General features: G+C 49.8%; 1 protein-coding gene across 4 annotated transcripts in view; it reads right to left on the reverse strand.

Annotated features, from left to right (window-relative positions):
- Positions 1–12,957: 12,957 nt before the first annotated feature.
- Positions 12,958–23,428, reverse strand: part of FERMT2 (FERM domain containing kindlin 2) — a 51,538-nt gene continuing 41,067 nt past the window's right edge. For 2 of the 4 annotated variants that reach the window (XM_065682703.1, XM_065682701.1), the window contains 7 exons: positions 21,010–21,134; positions 19,297–19,403; positions 18,710–18,931; positions 16,554–16,574; positions 15,915–16,039; positions 15,550–15,691; positions 12,958–14,314 (listed from right to left, as the gene is read on the reverse strand). In XM_065682703.1, coding sequence (XP_065538775.1) covers positions 14,141–14,314; positions 15,550–15,691; positions 15,915–16,039; positions 16,554–16,574; positions 18,710–18,931; positions 19,297–19,403; positions 21,010–21,134 — 916 coding nt within the window. In that variant the 3' untranslated portion in view covers positions 12,958–14,140. The remainder of the gene's footprint in view (positions 14,315–15,549; positions 15,692–15,914; positions 16,040–16,553; positions 16,575–18,709; positions 18,932–19,296; positions 19,404–21,009; positions 21,135–23,428) is intronic. The other 2 variants (XM_065682704.1, XM_065682702.1) reach the window with 1 other exon arrangement.

The raw sequence follows: 23,428 nt of genomic DNA on the forward strand, positions 1-23,428 counted from the left end.
GCACGCCAGCGCGCAGCCAATCACGGCCCGCCGGCCCCGCCCCAGCCCCGCGCGCCCGGAACTCGGGACCACCCAGCGCCGGCCTTGCGACCTCCGGGAACAGCCCCGCCCCCTCGCGCCGATTGGGCGGTGGGCGGTGTGGCCACGCCCCCTCCATGAGGGAGATCCCGCCCACACAGGGCGGGCTTCAGGCGTGGAGAGGGCGGCCAGATGGTGGCGTTGCTGGGTGCCCCGCTCCTGCCTGGCCCCGCTCCGCCTCGGGGGCGCGGGGGTGTTTGCCCTGACGGGGTTTTGGTGTCTGAAAGAACACCCCGCACCCCTGAGCAGGCACCTCCCAGGGGCGGGGGGCCAGGGGAGTGGGCGGTGGCCATCAGCGCAGGGAGTGATTAGGGTGGGGTGTGGGGAGCCGTGCTGTTGGCCGCGCCGTGCGGGGTGGCTCTCGTGGGTCGTTCCTTTCATCTGGACCAGCTTCCTCTTTACAGCTCTTTTTCAGCCTACGGCTGCGAAGATTGTGGTATTTGTGTTGACAGGCTGCGGGACTGTATTGTGGGGGAAAGCGTACAATTGAGGCCCAGGCACATGAGGTCAGTGAGGGTGACGCAAGGCTTCTCAGGCGCAGCACATCACTGGTAGCTGGCACTGTAGTTGCTGGCTGTTCCCCATACGTCCCCCTGCGTTGCCACCGGGGTTTGGCCTCCAGAGTGCCTCTGGGAAGCTGGTGTTTGAGATGGCCAGAGCTCAGGGCAGGCGTATGGGTACCTGTGGAGGGATGGCTCAGGTGACAGGATTATACAAAGGTTCCTCTTTCTCCTGAGGAATTGCAGGTGGCAGCAGCTTTTGTAAAGAAGGAATCCCTCCCTTGGGTACTTTTCATCTCTGGGAGATTGCTTTTAGAGGCTCCGTCGCTCCCCTTGGAGAAGACTTGCTGTCCTGGGATGGAATGAGCTTTGTTCAGCCTCCAAGGCTGGCAGGGGACCTGGCTGAGGGGGATTCTTACTTTTCAATTAAAACAACAACAGCAAAACCGTAACTTGGAGATCACCTTGAGAAAATCTTTCATAAACAGCTGAGGTCAAGGCTCACATGTAGCACGGAGCTGGAGGCCTGCTGCACAATATAATTACACAGTGTGCTTCTGAGACGTGATTTTCATTTTCCGTGTTCCTTCCCCCTGTTACTTTACCCTCAGAATGAATCACTCTCTGTTACCCTGGAAACAATCAACATCATTACTTGGTTTTCAGTTCTGCAGGCCGAGAGTGACCAGATGACACACACCAGCCTCCCTGGGCTCAGGCCCACCCAAAGTCTGGGGGCAGTGCTCGCCCCGACTTTGTCCAGCGGAGTCAGGGTTGGGGGCTGCCTGGGTGAATCACTGCGACTCTTAACCTTTTACTGCAAGGGAGAGGCACAAACTGGGTGGGAGCTTTCCCCTCCTGTCCCTTTTCTTGTTTCTTTTGTTTTGGGGGATGAACAGAACTGGGAAGGTCCCATCCGTGCTGAAAAATGAACACCATGTCTTGCTTTCGTGTGTGAAAAGAAAGGGGGAAGCACTACTTCAGCTGGTTAAACAGGGAAACTGGGGGTGCGGACGCATTTCCACTGTGTGCAAAATGACAGACAGTGATTTAGCTAAATTCCCTCCATGGTGTCTTTTCCTTGATGGAAAGATCTTACAGATATGAAGTAGATTTTGCATTTACCTAAGTATCTGTGGAAGCTCAAGGCTTTTTAAAAACAAAATCATGCCATAACAAGGCCATGACCACATGGGGTCAGCCCAGCTCTCCCCAGTGAGGCTTGGAGCAGAGGTCCTGGACCTGCAAGGGGAATATGATAGGGTTTGGACAAGCCTTATCCAGGTACATCCTCACAGTTTCCAGCAAATGGCTGTGTAGAGACATCCTGACCCAGAAAGTATATCTGGCTCGTGGTACTTAATAGCTGAACAGTGCTATCTTTGGTGCTTGTATCTCAGCTTCTGGCCTTCAGAGCATGTCTGTGCTGCAGTGTAACATTGCAGGGAAAATCCTTTGGTTTCGTTAAGCCTCTTGCCCTTCCATTTATTTTTTTTTAGCCCTGGAAACTAGTCCTGTCCTATTTACCACCACAGGTACCGACTTCAGCTTGGCTTGAGGACAGCAACCTTTCTGCACGTGGATTTTGTAGCAGTATAACTCTAAACTGGATCAGGGAAACGATCTGGATGGAAAAACTTTCTGAAGGAAAGGTGAATTGGCCAGGAGTGGGAACGGACCCTCTTCAACTGCATTTGTGAACAGAGAGTAAAGAAACCTGCCCCACTGGAGGGGTTTAAACTGAACAGTGCCTCTGTCAGTGCCACTGAAACCCTCATCCATTTCAGGAGCCCAGAGACATTATAGAGAAGGGCTGCTGTTGCAAGGGGATTCACCTCTCACAAAGATTTGATCTTTACCCTCTCTTAGGGCCCATCCAAAACCCTCTGGCAAAACCTGAGCCAACCACAGAGGCAGGGCAGGACAGAGCCAGCTGGTTTTCAGCCACCCCCTCCCTGTGAGCTACGTTTTAAGTTTTTTCTCTAATTCTAACCACATTGGAAGGATATGACAGTGCTCTTACGGGCTTTTAAAAGAGAGGTGGCCAGTGGGGAAGGACTGGATTAGGGTACCCAGCAAGGGGAAACTGGATTCACAAAGGCTCCTGAGGCTTTCCACTCATGAGAAACAGGCTTTGCTTTCTACCGAAAGCTTGGTGAGAGGCACGTGGCTGCTGATGAGCTCTCACATCTCCTTGACACACCCCCAAGTCCCATCCGGTGGCTTTTTAAAGGTCAAGCAATTAGGGCCAGTGAGGATTCACAGCAGCCAACAGATAAATCTCTGCGGTACTTCCAAGGCCAGGATTTAGTTAGTGAAGAGCAAGGGGAAAGTTGAAATAACACATTTCCACTTGTGTCACGGATGTGTTCATCTCCTCTTTGCTGGTTCCACTGCAGTGTGTTTTATTGCAGCGGAAAAAAAACCCAGCAAAGTGATATCCTCTCACTGCTCCAAATTTGCCAGCACTGGAACAAGGTGATCATAAGTCAGGGAAATTGCAAATTCATGACCGCAGGACAGTCAGAAAGATGGGAAGGGAGCCATGCACTTGTTTGATATAAATGTCTGAGTCTGAAACACACCCTGCTTTATGAGGAGAGAAAAAGTGCTCTCCTTTCCTTTAGCTGTATGACACAAGGCAGTAAGTGCGAATAAATCCTTGACACAATAAAATTGTTTACATTCTGTTTTGGAAACAGATGCCTGGGGCTCGGTGTATACTAAGGACCAGCCTCTTTGATTCTTTTTAGCCCCTAGTAGGGCAGGCTGTATCCAGCCACCAATAAATCCCAAGCATAGGAAATCTCTGCAGAAGAGCTGCATAAATCAGCCCTGGGCACCCAGATTTTGTGGAGGACCTGGCGCCTGCTTAACCCCCATCTGTCTGCCAGAGGAGAGAAGGATGCTGCTGTGTCTCCCCATATATTGCCTGTGGATGGATAACAAGAAATTGAGTATGTATTCAAACTCTAAATAAAGACCTGGCAGTCTTTGGAAATGCTCTGCCACCATCCAGATGGCCACCTGGGAGATGGTATTCATTTGGGGTTTGTGATAGCATTAGTGCAGTTATGAAAAAAGTGCATCTGGACCATGCGTACGTAGCTGGAAATAGTTAAACCATCTTTAGACAAGAAGCTAAAGATCATTTAAGTGCAGGGGAAGGGGAAGTGTTAGGAACCACAGATGTGTCACAGCCCCCTTCCTGAGCTGTTGCTTTTGGAGGGAAGCAGAGGCTGCCCCCGGCAGAGGCAGCCGCAGCACACTATCCATGGAGGCTGGAAGAAGCAGGAGTTCGGTGTCTTCAGGTTTTCTTGTCTCTCCGGTCCATGGCCCAGAAACACTTTTTCTTTTAGGTGGAGAAAGTCCCCATCTGAGGCGAACAGAATCATTAATACTCAAATCTTGCAACTTAAGAGTCCCAGCTGGGGCTTAAAAAACATGCGAAAGGGACTCCAGCAAGAAACTTGCTTATTGCTGTCACACTCCTTTGGATGTGGCTAGTTTATAAGAAGTAAAATAGTATCAGGTCACCCCATGAAAACTGGACTTGGGGTCAAATCAGGAACAGATCTGATGTTATGGGGAACAAAGCCCAAATAGTACTTTTGATCCCGAAGTGACCTGAACCTGTGCACAGTGGGTACAAGTGCATTGCTGGTAACAAGAGATTGACAGTCCCTGCAGGTAAAAGGACATTTCTCGCCAGCTGCAGACAGGGTGCTCCGAATGACAGATCTCCCCAGCCTTCCCGTACAAAATGAGCACGCTGTGGATTCGATAATCTTCTCTGGATGGATTAGTGAGTAAATAACAGCTTTTACCTTTTCCCCTTCCACGAAATACAAGTCCATGGTGCTAAGGTTGCATTTGTCTAGCAACTGTCCCTGCAAACATGCTGCCTCACCCAATGTCCCATCGCTGGGCTGGTTAAAGAGGACCTTCCTGTATTTCCCAAAGGTTACGACCTCTCTATGAGCTTGATTAAATTCAGGACTGATGCTTCCTCAAAGGAAATACAGCCCTGATCTCTTGTCCTCCCCTTCCATGGATGCTGGGAGATACATTTGATGGACAAAACTGGCCTCTGTGCTGCCCGGGGGCAGCCAAGGTTTGGGTATGGGCAAGTGTCCATCCTGAACAGTCAGGTCACCTGAAACCTGAAGACAGAGTGGTCTCCCTGCCAGGATGGGCGGCAGGAAGGGCTTTGGAGAGAAGCTTTAGGCAGGAGGGAGCTCTCACAATTCAGTTGTACGTTGAGTCCCAGCTCTGTGGCCATCCCAGCTGGAGGCTCAGCAAGGCCGTGCAGAAAAGCCTTGCCATGTCCCTCGGCAGCCAGCTGCTGGTGGAGCTGAATGTGGGACCTGGGACGAAGCACACCCCAAATCTGAGCTGCTGAGCAGGCAGAGGATAATATTGCCATGTGAGCACCTGGCAGGCTTCATCTCTGTTTATCCATCACGGTGGAAATGCTTTATCTTCTGCCCGGGCTGCACTGTGTGTGCAGTGATAAGAGGCGGTTGTTAAACAGAAGCTGAAGCCGATGTTCCCTTGGTCTCCGATTTCCAAGGTTACAGAAACAAAAAAGTGAAATGGTGACTGATTCCTATGCCCAGAGCTGGCAAATTGTGGGCTGGAGTCCCACTGGAAGGGCAATAGGGCTGAAGCAAGCAGGGCCTGAAAGAGGTTGAGTAGGCTTTTCTTCCTTTCTTCCTTCCTTCTTGCCCTCCTTCCTTCCTTCCTGTGGATGGGCATAGGGTCTGGATGAGACAGGAGGCACTTTCCAGCTCTTATTATTGTTAATCTAACTGCAGATAGATCTACTATTGAGAAAAAGAGAAAGGGGAGAAAGCCAGAGCATGTGGTTGCAGAGAACAAACTCAGATTTGGGGAATTTTAGCACTGGGTGTATTGGAGCACCAGAAGGGAGACTGTGACAAGATACATGTTTGCTCTGAGATTTGAACCATATGGTCCATCCACAGAGATGTCCATGCTGGAGGAAGTGCCAGGGAGGAGTGAAACTTCAGGTGAGTGAAGGACTCGGAGAGTCACTCGTGAGATGGCCATGAATCTCATGTGTGAGACCCGTGACTGGCAATTGGGGTGGGAGGGGACAGCTAGCTAGGCTTTTGATCCAAGCCGGTTGCAGGCTCACCCATGTTGCCCGGCCATCCCTTTTCCCTCTAGGTGGAGTTATTACACATCACATTGCAGCTTTCCCAGCCTGCAGCTGGGCAGACGAGGTCCCTGCCAGTCTGCCTGCATCCCTCTTGCCCATGCGCTTTGCGGGAACTTAATGACCTGAATTTAATGAAGCACAGCATATCTTGGAGGGCTTACGCCTGTGTGTTCCATGTGTGGGATGGGAAAGATGAGCTGTGCTTTGGTTGTGCAAGGGCAGGGGAAGGATGAGGGTTGCTCTAAATGAAGCAAGAGAGATGATAGATAATGCTGGGAGGTACCATGGTCTTCCTGGAGCATCTTCCCTTCATTCTGCTTTATGAGCTTCTCCTCCTTTCTCTTACCTTGTGGTGCGGTTGGAGGGGAGGAAAGGGAGTCAGGAAATCCTGCAGGGCTATTTTTGAACTCTGGATTAATTAATGGCGTCATTAAGGGGAGGGAATTAACTTGGTGGCAGAGGGCTTAAAGGACAGTTTGGGAGGTGTTAGTTCCAGACTTTGCTCATTCCCAGGCCATGGGGACATCTGAGATAGCACGGGGTTTGGCTGTGTGTGCCAGGGGAGCAGCTGGGGCCTGGTTCTGTCTTGTGCACCGTGCTGTTCCCAGGGGCTGGGTAACCTTTGGGGCAGTGTAGCTCTTTATCTGTGCCATGTGTAGAGCTGCAGGGCTGGGAGGGTTGGTGTGCTCATCTTTCAGGTCGCTGAAAGTATTCCTTTGTTTCCTTTTTTTGCAATTCTGCATTAAAGAAAAATGTTAGAAGTGCTCACCTAGTGCTCATTGCCCTAGCAGGGATGTTCCCTGCTCTCAGCAGCTCTTCCAGGATCTGGCACTGCAGTGCTTTTGAAGATTTAACAGCCGCTCCCTCCCACCCTGTCATTTCCCTGATGGTCCAGATGTGTTCCCAGCAGCTCCTCCTGTTTATAGGAAAGGGAAAAAACGTTCAGGAGATAAAACGGCCGCCCCCGGCCATCACCCAGACTCTGTAGTGTGTGTGTGTGTGGGGGGGGGGGGTTTGCCATCGGGGTGCCCCTTGGCTGTAAGGCCTTGTCCTTTGAAGTGCCTGACACATGACTTTCAGCTGTGAGAGGATGTGAATCAGATGTGATCCCTGCACACAGCCGCCTGGGACAGGGCACAGCACAGACTGGTGCTGGAAGTGGCCTCGGGGCAGCTCTGTCCCCCTGGCAGGGTGGGCAGGGATGGGGACACCTTGGGGTCTGGGCTGGCCAGCTGGCATTTTTACCATGTGCTTGTTTGGGGTGGGACATCACGGTGTGTTGTTCATCGGGGGCAGTGAGGCAGAGGGGATGGGATGATTTGATTGCTGGGCCAGGACCAGATCCTGCTTGAGTCTTGGCATAAGCCCAGCTCCCAGTGATACACCTAGAGCCTTTCCAAGGGTTACTGGGCTGCTTCTTTCCAGGTTTGCCATTCCCAAGAGCCCTCTTGGCCCTCACTGCCTTTGTAAAAGCAAAATACACTAAACTCTTTCCTTGAGGTCACCACTAGTGAACAGCAGCTCTTTGTTTGCCCTCCTGCCTAAATCTGCTGAGAGCCATTAGGGAAACCAGGAACCCAGTTTTTCTCAAGTGTCGTAGGTGAGGTCTGGCCGTACCTGTCACTTGGGAGAGATAATACCCACAGTTACTGTGGTAAGGAACAAGGGAGGCCTTCACCACGTCTAAACACAGTGAGGGAGTCCCTTGAATGCATTGCATGACGAACTGCCCCTCCTGCTCCTGGGCTGGATGTGGGGAGCACAGCTGTGGCTTGCTGGTAGCTCCAGCCTTGTCCACCTGGGATAAGGTGCTGGGGATTGGTGGGGATTGCATTTGGGATGCTTGATGGTGTGAGTGCCAGTGGGGATTGCATTTGGGATGCTTGATGTTGTGAGTGCCAAAGCCCTAAGAGGAACACACAAGGAGAGGAGCCCTGTGGAAAGGGATGTCGATGTCAGGGAGCTGGCTGCAGGTTCCCCTTTGCTCTCTGTCCAGAGCGAGCTGGCAACAGAGCCAGCTGGAAACACAGTGAAGGGGATGAGCTTATTGATGGGCTTATTCTGCAGAGGATCATCACCCCTTCTCCTGCTGGTGTGCCCGTGGGGTAGAGCTAACTCAGAGCTTGGCAGTGGTGCTCTGCCCTGGGATTAGGGAATTGCACAGGAGGACCAATAGTACCACTGCTGTCTCATCCCGCATGCTCCAGATGGTGCAGGCCTGGTTTGGAAGGCAGCGCAGGGGCAAGTGTTGTCTTTCCTTGGGCAGGCTGGGACCGCGGGGCTTCACTTTCTCTAGATACTGCTGCTATTCCCTTGTGGCCCCTTATGCTTGTCCCCAAGCCAAGCCAGTGCCTCCGTTCTGGGACATTTTCCTGGGCAAGACACAAAGGGGAGCAACTCCCAGCCGGGATTGCTGGCGTGAGTCAAATTTCTAACCCCAATCCTCTCCCATTTCCTTTACACCCCCTTTCCCAGGCAGGAAATCAAAGCCCAGCTTGCTCATTAGAGGCTGACGAGCTGCTGACCAAAAGCCAAAACCAAAAAACCCCAACCCCCAGAGCAAATGCTTTATTTGCTCAAACTGCTGCTTTCTCAGAGCAGGGGGAGTGGGAGTACTGCAGCCAGAGGCTTCCCACCAGCCAGGGAGCTGCGGCCTCGCGGGGAGCTGACAGCACAGGGGAGCTCCATTTTCAGGTCTTTGTCTTAGCTATGGATCAAAGGGAAAACTCTGAATTGTCTCAGTATCTGACAGGTTCTTGCATATTTGAGTCACTGTGAAATACGGGGGTGGCCTTTGGGCTCTAGGAGATATTTTGATGCTCCTGTGTCAAGTTAAAAAAAGACCCCCCCAAAGTGCAAACGCTGCAGCCTCTGGCACGGGTCAGATGGAACGCTGATCACACCAGTGTGAGCTGGTTCCCTGGCAGCTTTTGGGGGTGACTTTGGCATGTTGAGATTTTAAATTCTTCTTAAACTGGTGTTTCCTATCCTCTTCTTCCCCAGCACGTGCTCGCCCATCGGCACGGCTGTTTTCAGTCGGGAAGGTCTGGGTTTCCATCCACGGGGCATTCAGACCTGCGGCCTTGATAACACCCTGGGAAAAGTCCCCCTTTGCATTCTGCAGTTATGAAAACCAGACGGGAGGGCTTAAGAGAAACCAAAGAAGCAGTTTCTGGGGGAGACTTAAGCCTGAAATATGTCGAACAGCTGGAGGGATGCAGGGGATTTCAAAAGGAAGGCTGGGATGCCAATCGAAATGGGAACAGGCGTGAGACTGGGCTGCCTGGTCTGCATTGCACTGGTGCTGATGGGAAAAGAGGCACGTGGGGAGGCACTTTTTAAATCTATATCATCCAGCAGGTATTTATAGATCTTTTATCTCTTTAGTGCCTTGGTGCCACAAATAAAAGCATACAGTGCTTTTATGATACTTAAAGCAAACAAACAAACCCCCCACTGGTTTCCAGAAAGGATTTGAGCCATGTGAGCGTGGTCAGTGATCAGTCTGAATTTAATTAGACTGATGAAACTGCTCCTGCCATCTGAGCTGGTGCTGTTGCTGAGGGCTTTGCTCTTCACCATCCTTTCCTACATCAAGATGAGGGTTAATACACCCGGGAAGTGAGGGTTTCTTGGCAGCTGGACTGAAACAGGCATCTCACATCCGCATGTGGTTTTGCCTGTGGATTGGATCCTGACTGGTAGTGGCAATGTCTGGTCTGGGTTTCCTGCATCCCTGGTCAACACGAGGTAAATCCCTTGTGGCCCCGAGTGCTCCCAGGGGTGCCCAGAGCCCCTCTCATGCAGCACAAAGGGCAGGTCAGGGTGAAAGGTGCTGCTCATCCGAACGCCTCTGATGCTCAACGAAGTGAGGGGGTTGGAGGGGCTGGACAAGGCAGGGGAAGGCACTTGAATTCATCTGTGATGTGAGCACCAGGAATTTGAGAGCTCCTTCCCAACCCAAAGTCTGGAAAGTTCCCAGTGTGCTTCCTGCAGGGCTGGGATGCTGAAATGACTCATCCAGCTTGGATGATTAATGAATAATTGATTAATTTGATGACCTTTCTTTAGCCCTTGCCTACCACAGGAAAGCCCCACTGTCCAGGGTGGATATCCCTTGATGGGAGGACTGGGGTGGGGCTTTTGGAAATAAACCCCATGCTCCCACATGCCCTGGCTGTAGGCAATAACCTGCCTCCTTTCGTAGTGGTTGGGGGTCATTTTGTATTATTGCCCCCCAAAAGCCAGCAGCTTCCCCAAATATCCTTTTTCCATTGATCCACAGCAGCAGGATGTGCCCCTGAACCCAGGCCAATGCGCTCTCACCCCCTCCCTTGCTGCAGGCGACAGCCTTGTTTTGGAGATACTTCGTTTTTGCTTTGTATTTAAATTCTCCACATGTCTGTGAATCTCTCGCAGTACAAACCTTTGCTGCTCCTGCTCTAAAGCTGCTATGTGACTTGCCCATCTGCGTGGTATTGAATTACTTGGGGCTTAAAAAGCTGTATGAATCCCAGCCGACACCGCGGCCAGTACCTTGCTCAGAAAGGCGTGCGAAGCCCCATGGCGCACTAAGTGGAGCAGTTTTTCACCCTGGCAGCCGGTTTGCATCAGAACCTTTCCGTGAAATGATTTATTCTTTCCTTTCCCCCCCTCAAGGTCCTCGAGAAGGGTCAGCAAGGGAGAAGCATCCATCCTCCAGCCCTGCCTGCTGGCTTAGGGCTGGAGTAATCCCATATTCAGGCACCTCTGGTGCTTGTTTGGGTTAAAATGAAGTTTAAGCAGTGCTGTTGGCTCTGAACATCTATCCCCATAATGTGCTTATCGAGATAGTTTGAGTTAATTGTTTTTCCCCAGGGCAGCCACCAGATTGTGGATGTCAGATGGTTACTGCTCTTCTTCACCCCGAGGGGCTGCGGACACCCACAGGCTGGTTTCTCTTTGTTTTTGTTTTTCATTTGGTTTGCTTTGTTTACCTAGAAGGGTCACCCATAGCCAGATTTCGTTGTGTCAGCAGAATAAACCTCTGCATCTCCCTTCAGTGCTGGTGCTTCAGGAGCTGGGATTTGCATTGCCAATACCTCCTCATCCTCCATTGTTTGCTTTAATGGCCAAACACCCTCGAACCCACCCGGCTTCTGACACCTCTCCCCAGCACATCACTGGAAACCCTCTGCACCCACCACGTCCTGGATTCCCTTCGACTCAGCATCTTCCCAGCAGTGATGTCCGATGATGACGGGGGGAGCAGCAGAGCAAACAGCTCCTGTTCTCCTTGTCCTCCTGCCAGCTGGCTGTGACTGCCACCTGTCCCTGGTGTGGATCATCCATCCCCTCCCACAGGCTCCACTCTCAACACGTTCCTCCCCAAGCCATCTTGCGGTGTGCCCCTTGTGCTCCCTCCTCACTCCTGTGTCCAGCCTCAGCGTGTAGCAGTTCCCATTGTGCTGTATTTTATCTCTCCAGATAAACCAGTCTTTTTTTATATCCCCCTGCACTCTCCTCTCTAACAGCCCGTTTCCATTTGTGTCTTTTAATCCTAGCAGAAAGAAAAGACATCCTAGAAACCCTGGCAGCCTCCTTTGGATCACCTTGAAGCTCCTTGTGACCCTCTCACTGCTTCCCAGCCTCCTGCGAACGGCTGTGCTGCTCCCCGCTTCCTACTCAGCTTCTCCCAGCTCCCATCCTCAGGGTCGAAAGCAGCCTCTGCCTTCCCATGCCCCTTCCCCGACCTCCTCTACTTTTCTGCTTAGCATTTCCTGTCTTACCACCTCCCACAGCTGCAAAATCGGGTCCCAATTCAGTGTAGTAGAGCCGTGTGGATGTGGCCGGGGATGGATGGACTGGGGGCAGGATGCACCTTCTCCTCCCCCCTTTCCTTTCTCCGTTGCACCTCCCCACCCCACGTAACCTCAGGCTGTGGAAAAGGAGGTGAATATTTTTCAGTGAGCCATCCTCGTCACACGCTCATCTCCGGTCCTATTCCAGGCCAGGCACGTTCTTATTGCTGTGCCTCACCCCCATCCAGCTAAAATCCCAGCGCTGCCTGCCAGAAGCGTGCACACCGCTGCTCTGTTCGCGTGCCTCCTGGGGCTGCCCGGGCTTGTTCGGCAGTGGGGAGCTGCCAGCACCCAAAAGAACAGGCGTGGGGCAGGGTTGGGAGCATCCCGGCATGTCCCAAGCATACCTCTGCCCTGGCAGTGCCCCAATTTGCAGAGTGACTGTGGAACGCGAGGAATCGCTCAGCACCATCAAGCCACCCCTTCCCCATGCTTTTATTTAGCAGAAGTGCAGCCTGTCCAAGAGCACATGGTGCAAAAACCAGAGGATCACTGCAGGAATGCATCAGTGATGTGGAAACACACGATTTCCTCTGAGCACCCACTGGCAAGGGAGCAAATTCAGATTGTGCCTGGGGAAGGTGCTGCGGGTGTTGCTGTTGTTTGCTCTTCTCTGTCCTGCCCAGACACGCAGGTGAGCAGCCATCCTCACCTGCCCCTTTCCCATCCCTCCTCACCTCCCTCCAGCCCTGCTAGGGCTCTGCCATGTTGGGATGGGAGAACCTGAAGCTGGGGAGCTGAACCAGATGTGGCCAAGCAGTGTCCCTGGCCCCTCCCTCAGGGTGTTTTTGTGCATGGAGCTCTCTTGGTGGTGAATCCCTCACTGGCTTCTTTGCCCGGGCAGCACCCTATTCCTGCACAACAGCACTGTATCTGCTGGGCAGCTGGTCAAGGGCCCTCACTGGTGCATTGTGGCAGCAGGATCTCCCACTGCAGTGCTCCCGTGGCAGCAAACCCAATTTCATTTCACTGCCAAATGAAGGGCTGAAATACACGGGTTTAAGGCTGACTTGCAAATCTATTTTCCTTTTTACCATTGTAACTGAGCTCAGTGCTCCACCAGCAGTCTTCAAACTAGGTGATGGCAGGATACTGACTCCATGTGTCCTAGCAGCATCCTTCCCTGCATCCCTGGGCTGCTTCACCACTGCCTGCCTGGGCAGGGAAGAGTGCTTTGGCCACTCCTGGCCCATCCCTGTATTTTGTTTTACTTTTTGGTACCACTTTGTTTCAGAAAGCTCAGGATAAGGTGTTGGGAGGAAGTGTAGGGATGGCACAGGGTGGTTGAATCACATAGGACATGCTTAAGGCCCTGCCGTAGCGCAGTTGAAGCACAAAAACCAGGAGCAGCAGCTGAATATTAAATAAAAGATTTGACTTTTATTTAAAATAAAATGCATTTGTATATAGTCCTGAAACCACAGACTACAGGAACACAACACTGGTTATTCCTCGGCATTAAGTGGGGCAGGAGATCCCTCTCCATTAGCGTTAATGCGGCGCTGGTTTAATGAACAGGGAGGTCCTGGCCCCAGGTATGGGTTATTGAGGGTGCTGTGGTGCAGCTCTGAAATCCCATTTAACTTAGATAAAAAATTACTGGACTGAAATTGTGGGGTTTTGGGTTTTGTTTCCTTTTGTTTCTTGGTTACTCCCCGTACCCCTTACAGACATACTAGAGTTAACGCAGATACTCCAGAATATTCTAGCTGGCTTGTGAGACTAGTTAAAAAAACTGTACAATTTTATAAAATTTGTGTTTTTTACATTAGTTACACAAAACCTATACTTCATAGACCTTTACTTCATATTGTAAGGAAAAAGTTTGCATATCATAGGCAGAACAGTGACTATGCTGGTGAATACTAAAAGTGTCATAATACAATACGGTGTAAAAATAAAATAAAATTAAAAAAAATAAGACAATATAAATGATTATCAAAAGGCAAGTTAACAAATAAAACCAAGCTATAACAGATTAACAGAAGGTCATCTTCGAGGCCACACGCAACTGTCTTCAAAGTCATGTCAGGCACCTGCAGCAGTCCTGGTGCATGTAGTGTGAAAGGAGAGATGGCAGTTCTACTTACGGGTGGGATGACTTCCAAATAGGTCAAATGTACAGAATAAAAAACACAGAGAAAAAGAAAACACTCATGCATTAAACATGATAAATAGACTTCATATAGGTTAAGCCCTGGATGGCTTTACAAGAAGATGGCTTAGAGTTCTCGTAGAAAATTGGCTATTTTAAGTCAGTCAAATCTTATCCTGATCTGCCCATCGGATTCTGTATCTCAAGGCCAGCAGCATGATCTCCCTGGCCCAGATACCCAGATACGGTCTTGTTACAGCAAATTAACAAGTGCTCATTAGTGCACAGAGATTAACTGGTCTGGTAATGCAAAAACTGTCATGATAAAAAAAAGATACATTTCAAGCTTACTTTATTAAGCAGCATATTTCAAAGAACAGCTTTTTAAAGTTAAATATTAATATGGCCATGGGGTTTCCTCTCGGTGTACAGTACATGGGACTCACACCCAACCACTGGTCAGTTTGTAGAACATCTCTTCATCTAAGCTCTCATTCTGATCTTTCGCTCGTGTTGACAAGAAGATGTAGCCGCCGATGAACTCGTGAACCACTTTGCAATCCACCTCCGTGCAAATGAAGGACACCCGAACGTCGTCTGCAAACTCCACCGTCACCTAGAAAGCAAAACCTCAGCGTTAGGCTCACCCGAAGGACTGGCGCTGCCACATGCTCTTCCCTCTGTCTCATTCTCCTTTTTCTGTTAACCCAGATGCCTTTTCCAAGCAAAATCCAGTGACAAAAACGATGATTTGGACTTGATCTTTATGGCCCCCTTCCAATTTGAGATATTCTGTGATACGGTGATTATTATTCAAATGTTTAGAGACACAAATACCTTTTATTTAATTTTCTATTTTATTTATTTACTTAAATTCTCATTACACCTTTCATTCTCCCGTGACTCACAGGTAATTACCCAGCACATGTGCATCTCTCAGCAGTATCTTTTCACTTTTTCCTGTGAGTTTTGGTTTTGTAAGTGGAAATTTGGCTGTAGAAATGCTCTATGGGAGCTGGGGGAGCTCATTTCGCAGTGACTGAATAGACTGCCTGTTTATTGATGCCCATTATTTTTTTGTCCCCCCATCAGCAACAGCTCTACAGGAGGGAAGGGAATTCCCAGCAGAGCATCTGAGACGAGTAAGTGGGATATCTGGGCTTGCAACAGGGTCAAAACAAAGACTCTGAGGCAGAGGGGAAGCTGAATAATTTCTCTAGCAACTCTTAATGACCGCAAACCGCAGAGGAAAAGCCCTCACGTGTCCCTGGCAATTCTGAAGAGATGTTCCACTGAAAAGGAGCAGAGAAAGTTTGCTCATCCAAATCTAGCAGTTGGGTAAAAGCCCATCTTGGAGCCTAGTGATGTCTCTACTGTTGCTTTTCATTACTTACACGGAAGTTTGAGCTTTACTGCAAATAAAAGGAATTCTAGTGCATATAAAGCCGGTCCATTTATGTTACTGTTAGGGTCAAGCCTGAGCATCAGTTCTGGTTTGATTTTATTCTGCTGCCTTTGAGTGGGTGTTCAGAGACCAGAGAAAATGGTTATGCAGGAAGCGTGTAACTGTGTTAAAGACAGGTTCAGGGTTTGCTGTTCTTTTGTTGAAGGGTCATATTCAACTCCACTCTAGCTCTGCTAGATCTCTAAGGAGGTAGAAAAGGAGGGAGGAGAAACTGTACCTCATCAATGCAGCTGGACGGGACACGCTTTAGAAAACAGCACTGTGAAAACCTGACTTTTTACAAGCTGACTTATAAAGCTGAATTAACACCCCCCACCTCCGAGAGCAGCGCCTGTCTCACATCACAGGAGCAGGGGAAGCGCCTGAGGTGTAAAACACCAGCTCACCATTTTAATCTCCCAGTTCACGTTCCACTGCTTCATGTTGCTGAACCGCCAGGTTTTGACGGCATCGCCCGTGCTCGCGTCCATCCGTATCAGCCGGTTGTAGGCGATGCCGATCAACTCCTCCTTCTTGCCCCCCTGGAACCTGTGACACAGCGAGGGGTTAATAAATGCATGCCTGCGAGACACAGCTACGCATGTTAAACTCGGCAGCTCAGTTAACGTATAAAATTGGGTTTATGAGCCAGTGCAATTACTGCTGTTTAATTTCAGCTCCACTTCAACTTCCAGAGCTAAGGATATGCTGCATATCTAACCTGCTCCATGCTCATGAAACCCCTCCTGTTCTGCCCAGCAGACCCACCAACCTTGCAATGAAATGTGTGATGCCGAACTCCGGCAGCGACTGCCAGGCTTGAATAAACCGCATCTTCGCCTCGATAAGGCTCATCTGGGCGACGTTCTGATGGGCTTCCAGGATGCGTGCCGTGATCTGCGGGTGGCGAGACACACCAGCTTTAGGCAAGGGAGTCATCAGTGGCATCTCGACTGTCATGCGAATGGGTAACAACTTGGGAGGTGTATGGGTGCCAGCACGGTTATGAACACACATAATCGATAATTTCTACCCTGAGGTCTTATTTCAGCTATGACTACTCAAACCCCGTGACCACGGCTGATAACGTGGAGCTGCTTTTGCTTCATATCTCCAGACATATAAAAGCAAATATAGATCTGAGCTGTCTGGAGGCAAAGAGCTGCTCAGGCTCAGTTAGTTTAAGATGCAGGATGTGAGCAAACGGCGGGGCAAATTTCTGGTGTAGGGTTTCCAGTTTCACAGCATGAATCATTGGGGACCATTATAAAAACCAAACAGGGCCCACATTTCTTGGGGAGGGTGTAGGTTTTGCTAGTCTTTTCCCTGCTGTTCTCCAAACCAAAGGGGCTCTACACTATTTTAAGCTTTATCTTAAATTTATCTTTATTTTATTGTTGCTGTCACTTACCAAGTCTCTTACATAGCCTGGCTGAAGATGGCAAGGCGAAATAAAAAAAAAGGAGGCAGAAAGAAAAAAAAAAGCAATCAGAAATAATGGCAACAAAGCAAAGAAAAAGTGTAAATTAACTGCAAACCAAAGTTCAAGCAAAAAAACCACATGCACAATTTCTTAGGTGGAAAAGCAGCCAAAGTGAACATAAGGACGGAGAGAGGACAACGCTCGCTGCTCCTGCTGGCCCTGCCTGAACACTGGTGTGGTCCTGGCTGCCCAGCACCATGTAGAGATGGTTTTGGTCATCTTGAGATGGTTTTGGTCCTGCTGGTGAATGAAGGGGAGAGTGAAGCTGCCAGCTCAGAGGAGAATTAGTGTCCTCCCACTCCTCGAACTCAAGCCCACTTTCCATGGGTCATTAACTCAGTAGCTCTTTTTATGTGAGATATACAGAGAAATGATGGGGATACTGCTTGGGGTAGCAGGTGGCTGGAGGAGAATATCACCCGGGCTTCCTGGGGATGCATCTGCCCCTGCAAGCCAGAAGCACACTGCTCCAACACTGAACCCCAGGAAGGCACCTGAGAGCTGTGAATACACGTAGTTTGTGTTGGTTTGAGTTTTTCTGTATTTAGGATTTGGTGTTCCCCAAACCCAACCTGCCAACCCTAGGCTGCTGCAAGGGCATGTGGAGGTAAACACGACCCCAGCAGGTCTGGGGCTGGTGTGGGACCAAGAGCTTCTATAAATCCTCCAGCAAGGCCCACTGCCAATTCCCATTTCAGCACCATCTGTGGGCTGCACGACCTCTTCCTCCTCCTCCTCCTTCCCCGTGTCTGGGCGCTGAGGGACCCTCGTGGCTGAATTCCATGCATTCCTGCAGTCTCCATCCCTCCGTCCCTCCCAGCTGAGTGCTGCCCACAAACATCTTCCGCTGCTGCAAGCTCTGCCTCTGGCCATAAAGGAAAAGCCTAAATCTGATGTTTAGCCCATGTCTATAGGGGACCTGGTGTCTGCATTGCAGCCGCCAGCCCAGCGTGGCACAGGGAGAGGGCTCATGCCCATTGCCATGGTTTGATGGAGGTCATTTCTCTAATGAGGATACCTGCACAGTAAGCAAGTTCTGCAAGCTAATATTTTTCCAGGTGCCTCCATTTTACTGAGTTCAAGCCTAGAAGGCATTATATGCATTAAAATGGTATATTTATGCAGCCTCTCCTCTATCCAAGTGGATATAAAGGCTTATTCAGAAGAATAATAAGGGCTATATAAAATATAACTCCACTGCCAGGAAATCATCATGCTTTGCCAGTAAAAAGTTATATTTTTCCTGCTTCTCTGACTTGCAGCCTTCTTCTGGGTTTAGAGAAAATCCTATCTAGCTACAGCCAGCCTGAAGCACACAGGCTGCGAAGCTACAGCTGAATGATTAAGTCACCGAAAGGCCCACAGAGCAATGACTTAATTGCTGTTCTAACATATAATGTCTTTCAGAAAGTTATGCATTTATTTCCAGTGCAGAACAGTTCAGCCCTGTCATGCACAGACCGAATGTAGCGTGGAGTTCAAGCACAAGTCACAGCAACTCAAAATGAAGCAATGTTTCAAGGACTGGCATTTGGAAGTAGTGGAAAGGCGAAGAGAGAAATATGCAAACTGCATTACAGCCAAGTCTGGATAAAGCACTGCAAGCAACTGCAACTCTGCTGATCCTGAGGATTTCTGCACGGGCTCTGTGCAAGGGAAGGGGTTTTAATCCCAGCACCGGGACTGATTTCATCTCACCGCTGCTACATCTGTGAGGGGAGAGATTGGGGCAGCTGACCCATGCTTTGCTGCACTGTCGCAGCAGGGGTAAAAACCATTCCCAAATGTATTCAGAGTAAATGTAAATGATTTTAAATGTGTTTAAAATAAACAGTTCCCTGCTGCCAAAGCTGTGTACGTGCAACACCACATAGTGTACGGCAGAATTAAGGTCGTGGGTGTCATCCCCAGGTGCTGGATCGAAACCACACATTTCAGTTGGCATCTCATTTTAGTAACCACGTGCATCCGATTAAGTGACACATCCAAAACACGCAGTGTTAAACACCAGGTACCGCCGAAATGGGTGCACGGTCAGCCCGGTCCACACCAACACCGCGCCGGCAGAGCGGGCGAGCACGTACCTGCTTGTTCTTGTACTTTTTCAGGTAGCGAGGAGAAACCAGACACTCGGGATTGATGTCGGTGTTGATTTGTTCTGGGATCAGCTGTGGGTCTGGGTTCAAATGCTGCATTTTCAGGAAGGAGAGGATGTTCTGCACTTCCATGCCGTAGGAGCTGTCAGCCATCGTCTTGCCCTTGGAGGCCAGGCGGCAGGCAGCCATCCAGCTGGCGTACTGCGTCTCCTGCCCCCCAAAACAAAGACCCATGCCCATCAGAGTGGTGGGGGTACCATCTGCCACCCCCAGTTAAACTCCAGGGAGCCTTTATTTCCCTTCCAGCCCAGGAGACTGAAGCACACACAAAAGACAGGCAGAAACCCAGCCAATGTGTAGACTATAACCATGGGACAAAGCCAGGGAAGAGCAGGGGCTAATTTTCTACTCCAAATTCACACATGTGTCCACGTGCAACACTGAACACAGAGCTCAGACACATGTGAGTGCATCTGCTGTCTTTTTCTCTTTTTAGCACCAGCTACACGGCCCATCTGAGCATGAGCTGATGGTAGGCAAAGGGCAGAGACAGCCAGTCCAAGTGATAAACTTACATTATCGCAGCGAAGCCAGATTTCATTCATTCCCTCCGCCACCGGAATCAGAAGTTTGATGTTAAACTTCTGACCAGAGATGTTCACATCAGGGGTGACTTCACATCCTGCAATGAGGCCAGGGTTTAACAGGGGTGTCAAGAACCATGCTTTAAAAAAAGGGGAAAAAACCCCACCCTAAACACAAAGGAAGAAAAGAAAACCAAAGCTCTCCAACTAAACCGTCTCCGATGACATCTCGGCACTGCAAAAGTTTTGTGCCACATCTCCGATGGGATGAACGCTCTACATAGCAGGGACAAAAAACCTTGTCCAATGTCTCTTTTTCCAAGTGACAAGAAAAAAGGGTGCAAAAAGCAAGACCTTATCTAAAAGCAAGGGAGCCAAAGCTAAAGCACGCTTGCAGAATTCACCTTGTAGATCCTGCCTGGCCTTGTGAATGGACCCGATGGCTGGCAAAAAGCCCGCATCCCTGAAAGTTTTATGGAAGGGTGGGATAAGCCTGGAGAAAAGAAGCTGCGTGGAGACCTCATAGCAGCCTTCCAGTACCTGAAGGGGGCCTATAGGGATGCTGGGGAGGGACTCTTCGTCAGGGACTGTAGTGACAGGACAAGGGGTAACGGGTTAAAACTTAAACAGGGGAAGTTTAGATTGGATATAAGGAGGAAATTCTTTCCTGTTAGGGTGGTGAGGCACTGGAATCGGTTGCCCAGGGAGGTTGTGAGTGCTCCAGCCCTGGCTGTGTTCAAGGCCAGGTTGGACAGAGCCTTGGGTGACACAGCTTAGTGTGAGGTGTCCCTGCCCATGGCAGGGGGGTTGGAACTAGATGATCTTGAGGTCCTTTCCAACCCTAACCATTCTATGATTCTATGATAAGGTGGCAGGATGGGTGGGGACTCTCAGCCCCAAACCCCTATACATCATTTCAGACGGGCACATCGCTGCTATGGTCACTAGCGAGGTGTGAGCATCCCACTTTTGGTGTCTGTAGAGAACTACAAGTGGTTTTACAAACAGTGGGGAGTGATGAACTGAACCAGCCAAGTCAGCCCGGGTGCTGCTTCAACTTTGCCTCCGAGACCTTCTAAAAGTGCCATCACAGCAGATATGCCAAAAGCTCCCAAAAAGGTGCTGCAGGCTGGGCTTCACCCTGACTGCAGCCTGAGGTCACCTGGCTTCACATGTCCTGCCTCCACAGGGAACAAAATGAGCTCTCTGCCATTCGGTGGCTGCTGGAGCAGGAATGTTTCACTTGACATAAGAAAAGCCAACCGCCGTAGGAATTTAAAAACTCATGTGCAAAGCTCGCAGGGAGTGATTTGAGCGAGGCTGCTCACAGCCAGCACCAGGGAGAGGAGGAAGAAACGTTAAAGGCAGCACAGGAAGAGAATGGTCTGTTCTCTCCAGCTCAGGCTTATTCTCTGCTTGGGAGTCAGTCCAATTCCTTTGGATAGCCATGACAAAAAGCAGAACAGCAAGTTGTCTCCCCATGCTCCTCGGGAGCTGGTGGGCTGGGGTCACAAGTACCATGTACTCACTTTCTAGAAGTCTAAACATATGCCATGCTATTAAACCCAGCCACCCTCATTCCTTCAAACGTATTTACCCAACCCTAGGATGGCATCCCAAGAAGATAAACCAGTGGGGAAAGAAGATGCAAGAGGACCAGCCTATTAGTACAATAAAATATAACAGCATTTACATTTCTCTTACCTCTCAGGTTCATCTGGTGCGCAGGAGTCCCATTGGATTCCTCTTTGCTTTTATAGCAGGAGATAGAGGTATCTTTGAAGGTGCACCAATATGGCTTGTAGCCTTTCAACGTCAGCTTCTTGGGCCTGCCAAACAAGTTGAGGGACATTAAATTTAGTTTAAGCTCCTAAACCAAGCTCCTGCACCAGGAAACTCATTTCACCCTTGAAAATCTGGTGTCAGCAGCTTGGGACAGTCCCTGTCTGTGAGCTCAGCCACCACTCACTACCCCTTCAGTACAATGGTGGGTTAAGAAATTGAGCTATAACTGCAAGTTTGGATTCTTTGATCCCATGGAGGTTGCACTAATTTGGGGCAAGGTCAGGGGAACTGGAGAGCTGTATTACAAAAATGGACCTGTCTACAAACTGCTGTGAATTATGCCTCTTCACCCATCAGGTTAAACTGGAACCACTTTGCTCAAGCTCTGAAAGGAAGGGGTACTTCTAACAGATCTGTCACTCTGACAGTACTGAGAGTACAAGTATATGCATGAGTACACTTGTTTTCTTTTTAAATACTCCACTTTACATCAGAAAAGGTTCAGTTCTTTTCTATGGCAAACACAGATTTTGCTTGACTCTGCGTAAGAACTGATGGGGCTGCAAGCCTGCAGCAAAGTGACCACCTGGCATGGTGGTACCCTGAGCCTGCTCATCCCACCATGAGCCCAGGACCTTTCCAGAGCTGTGAGTTTCTCAGTTTCTTAACCCCAGTTAATTTCTAAACCTTATTCACAGGCTGCGTTCGCAGCCTCTCCCTGCAGTGCACTTCTCACATCTCCATCCCAGAAACAGCTGCTGAACCCTCATCTGTAAGAATCAAACGTGTGATGGCCCCAACTGCTTGTCCTTGAGGGCTTGTGATGGCCCTCTGCATTTTCATTTCCAAGCAAAACCATGCTGGAGGCTGCTCAGGGTGCGAGAGTCAGAAGGAAATTGGGATGGTGTGGGAGAAACACAGTGTCTGCATAAGCCTCGCTGCTCCCACACCACTGATGGACATCTGAACTTGAAGCACCTGCTGCCTCCTTCTGTCTTTGCTGGTTTTCCTCCTCCTAAAGCCCTGGCACTCATAGCCCTGTCCTATACAAACTTTACAACTGTAATTTCTTTTGAAAGCTGCTTCCCACTACAGAATTCACCAACCTCGAGCCAAGCCATCCTACACGTGCAGGTTTTTCCATCCTTCACTCTCATGCCTCACTAGAGATGCTTTAATACATCCTTTGGCTAGCACGGGCAGTAACATGGATGGCAGGGGAGAAAGAAACATCCCAAAACTGCAGCAACACCAGGCATTTATAGGGACAGACATATAGGAATTCTATGTATGGCATACTAGGGACATATACTGCAGCTCCTCTCCAGCTGAAGTGTGACAAGAGGCATGTCCAAAGCTGGGCCATCTCCTAACGTCACGTCATTCATGTTGGGTTTCTGGCACTAAAATACCACCTGGCCAACATTTTTAGGAGCAAATGGCAATTCTGTGCCTCCCTGCCACGGCAGGACAGCCTCAAATCCCAACCCAGGACTTGGGGCTTGCATCAGCTGAGGAACCAACAGCTTCTTGCTGCTTCATCTCCTGCCCCACCAACTGGCACTCCAATTTGCAATTAGCTCCCCAAGTCGTGCCTCATTTTATTGCAAACAAGCACACTGAAGGAAATAGCAGGGGATTTTCTGTTTGCTTGGCCAAGGGTGGGGGGGAAAGCCACTCAGATGCAGGGCACAGGCTGCAGCCCTGAAACTTTGCTCCAGTTAAGACAGTCTGTAAGCCCTGATGGACATGGAGGCCTTATTAATTCACCTTCAGAGAGGGAGAAAGAGCTTTTCAGAACAGAAGTGCCAAGTTCTGGCTCCAGAACCAAGCAATTAATAAAATAAAGGCTTCTTCCAGAACTATTTTGCTGTCTACAGCTTTTCTTCTGTATCCTATAGCTATGCTGTGGAATCTCATCCTTATTTCCAGTTTCCAGAACGTTCACTGTAACCCTCGCTGCAGCAGGCAATAAATTGCAGGAGACGGTCGTGGCTGCCAAAGCGTTACTCCAAGTCCAGACATTCCCGGTTTCCACGTACCACCGTGTCAGAGTCAAAGTGAAATATAAACACCCCAAACTAAACCCTGAGTGAGCTGGAAGAGGAGCAGAGCAGAGTCAGCTTAACCTGCTCCTCTTGGCAAGGAGAGGGCAGACTGACCGGGATCTCAGCTCTTTAGAAGTCATCCAGCCTCTTGCAAACCAGGAGGAGGAGTACGGTTTCTATGTTCCACTCCTAATTTTAGGATGGCTTGATTATCCCCTGGGCATTAAGTGTGTGACAGAAATATCCCAGCATGCACTCCTGGCTATGGGATGCAGCAAGCTCTCCTGGAG

The sequence above is a fragment of the Lathamus discolor genome, chromosome 6 (assembly GCF_037157495.1).
Source record: "Lathamus discolor isolate bLatDis1 chromosome 6, bLatDis1.hap1, whole genome shotgun sequence".
Lineage (NCBI taxonomy): Eukaryota > Metazoa > Chordata > Aves > Psittaciformes > Psittacidae > Lathamus > Lathamus discolor.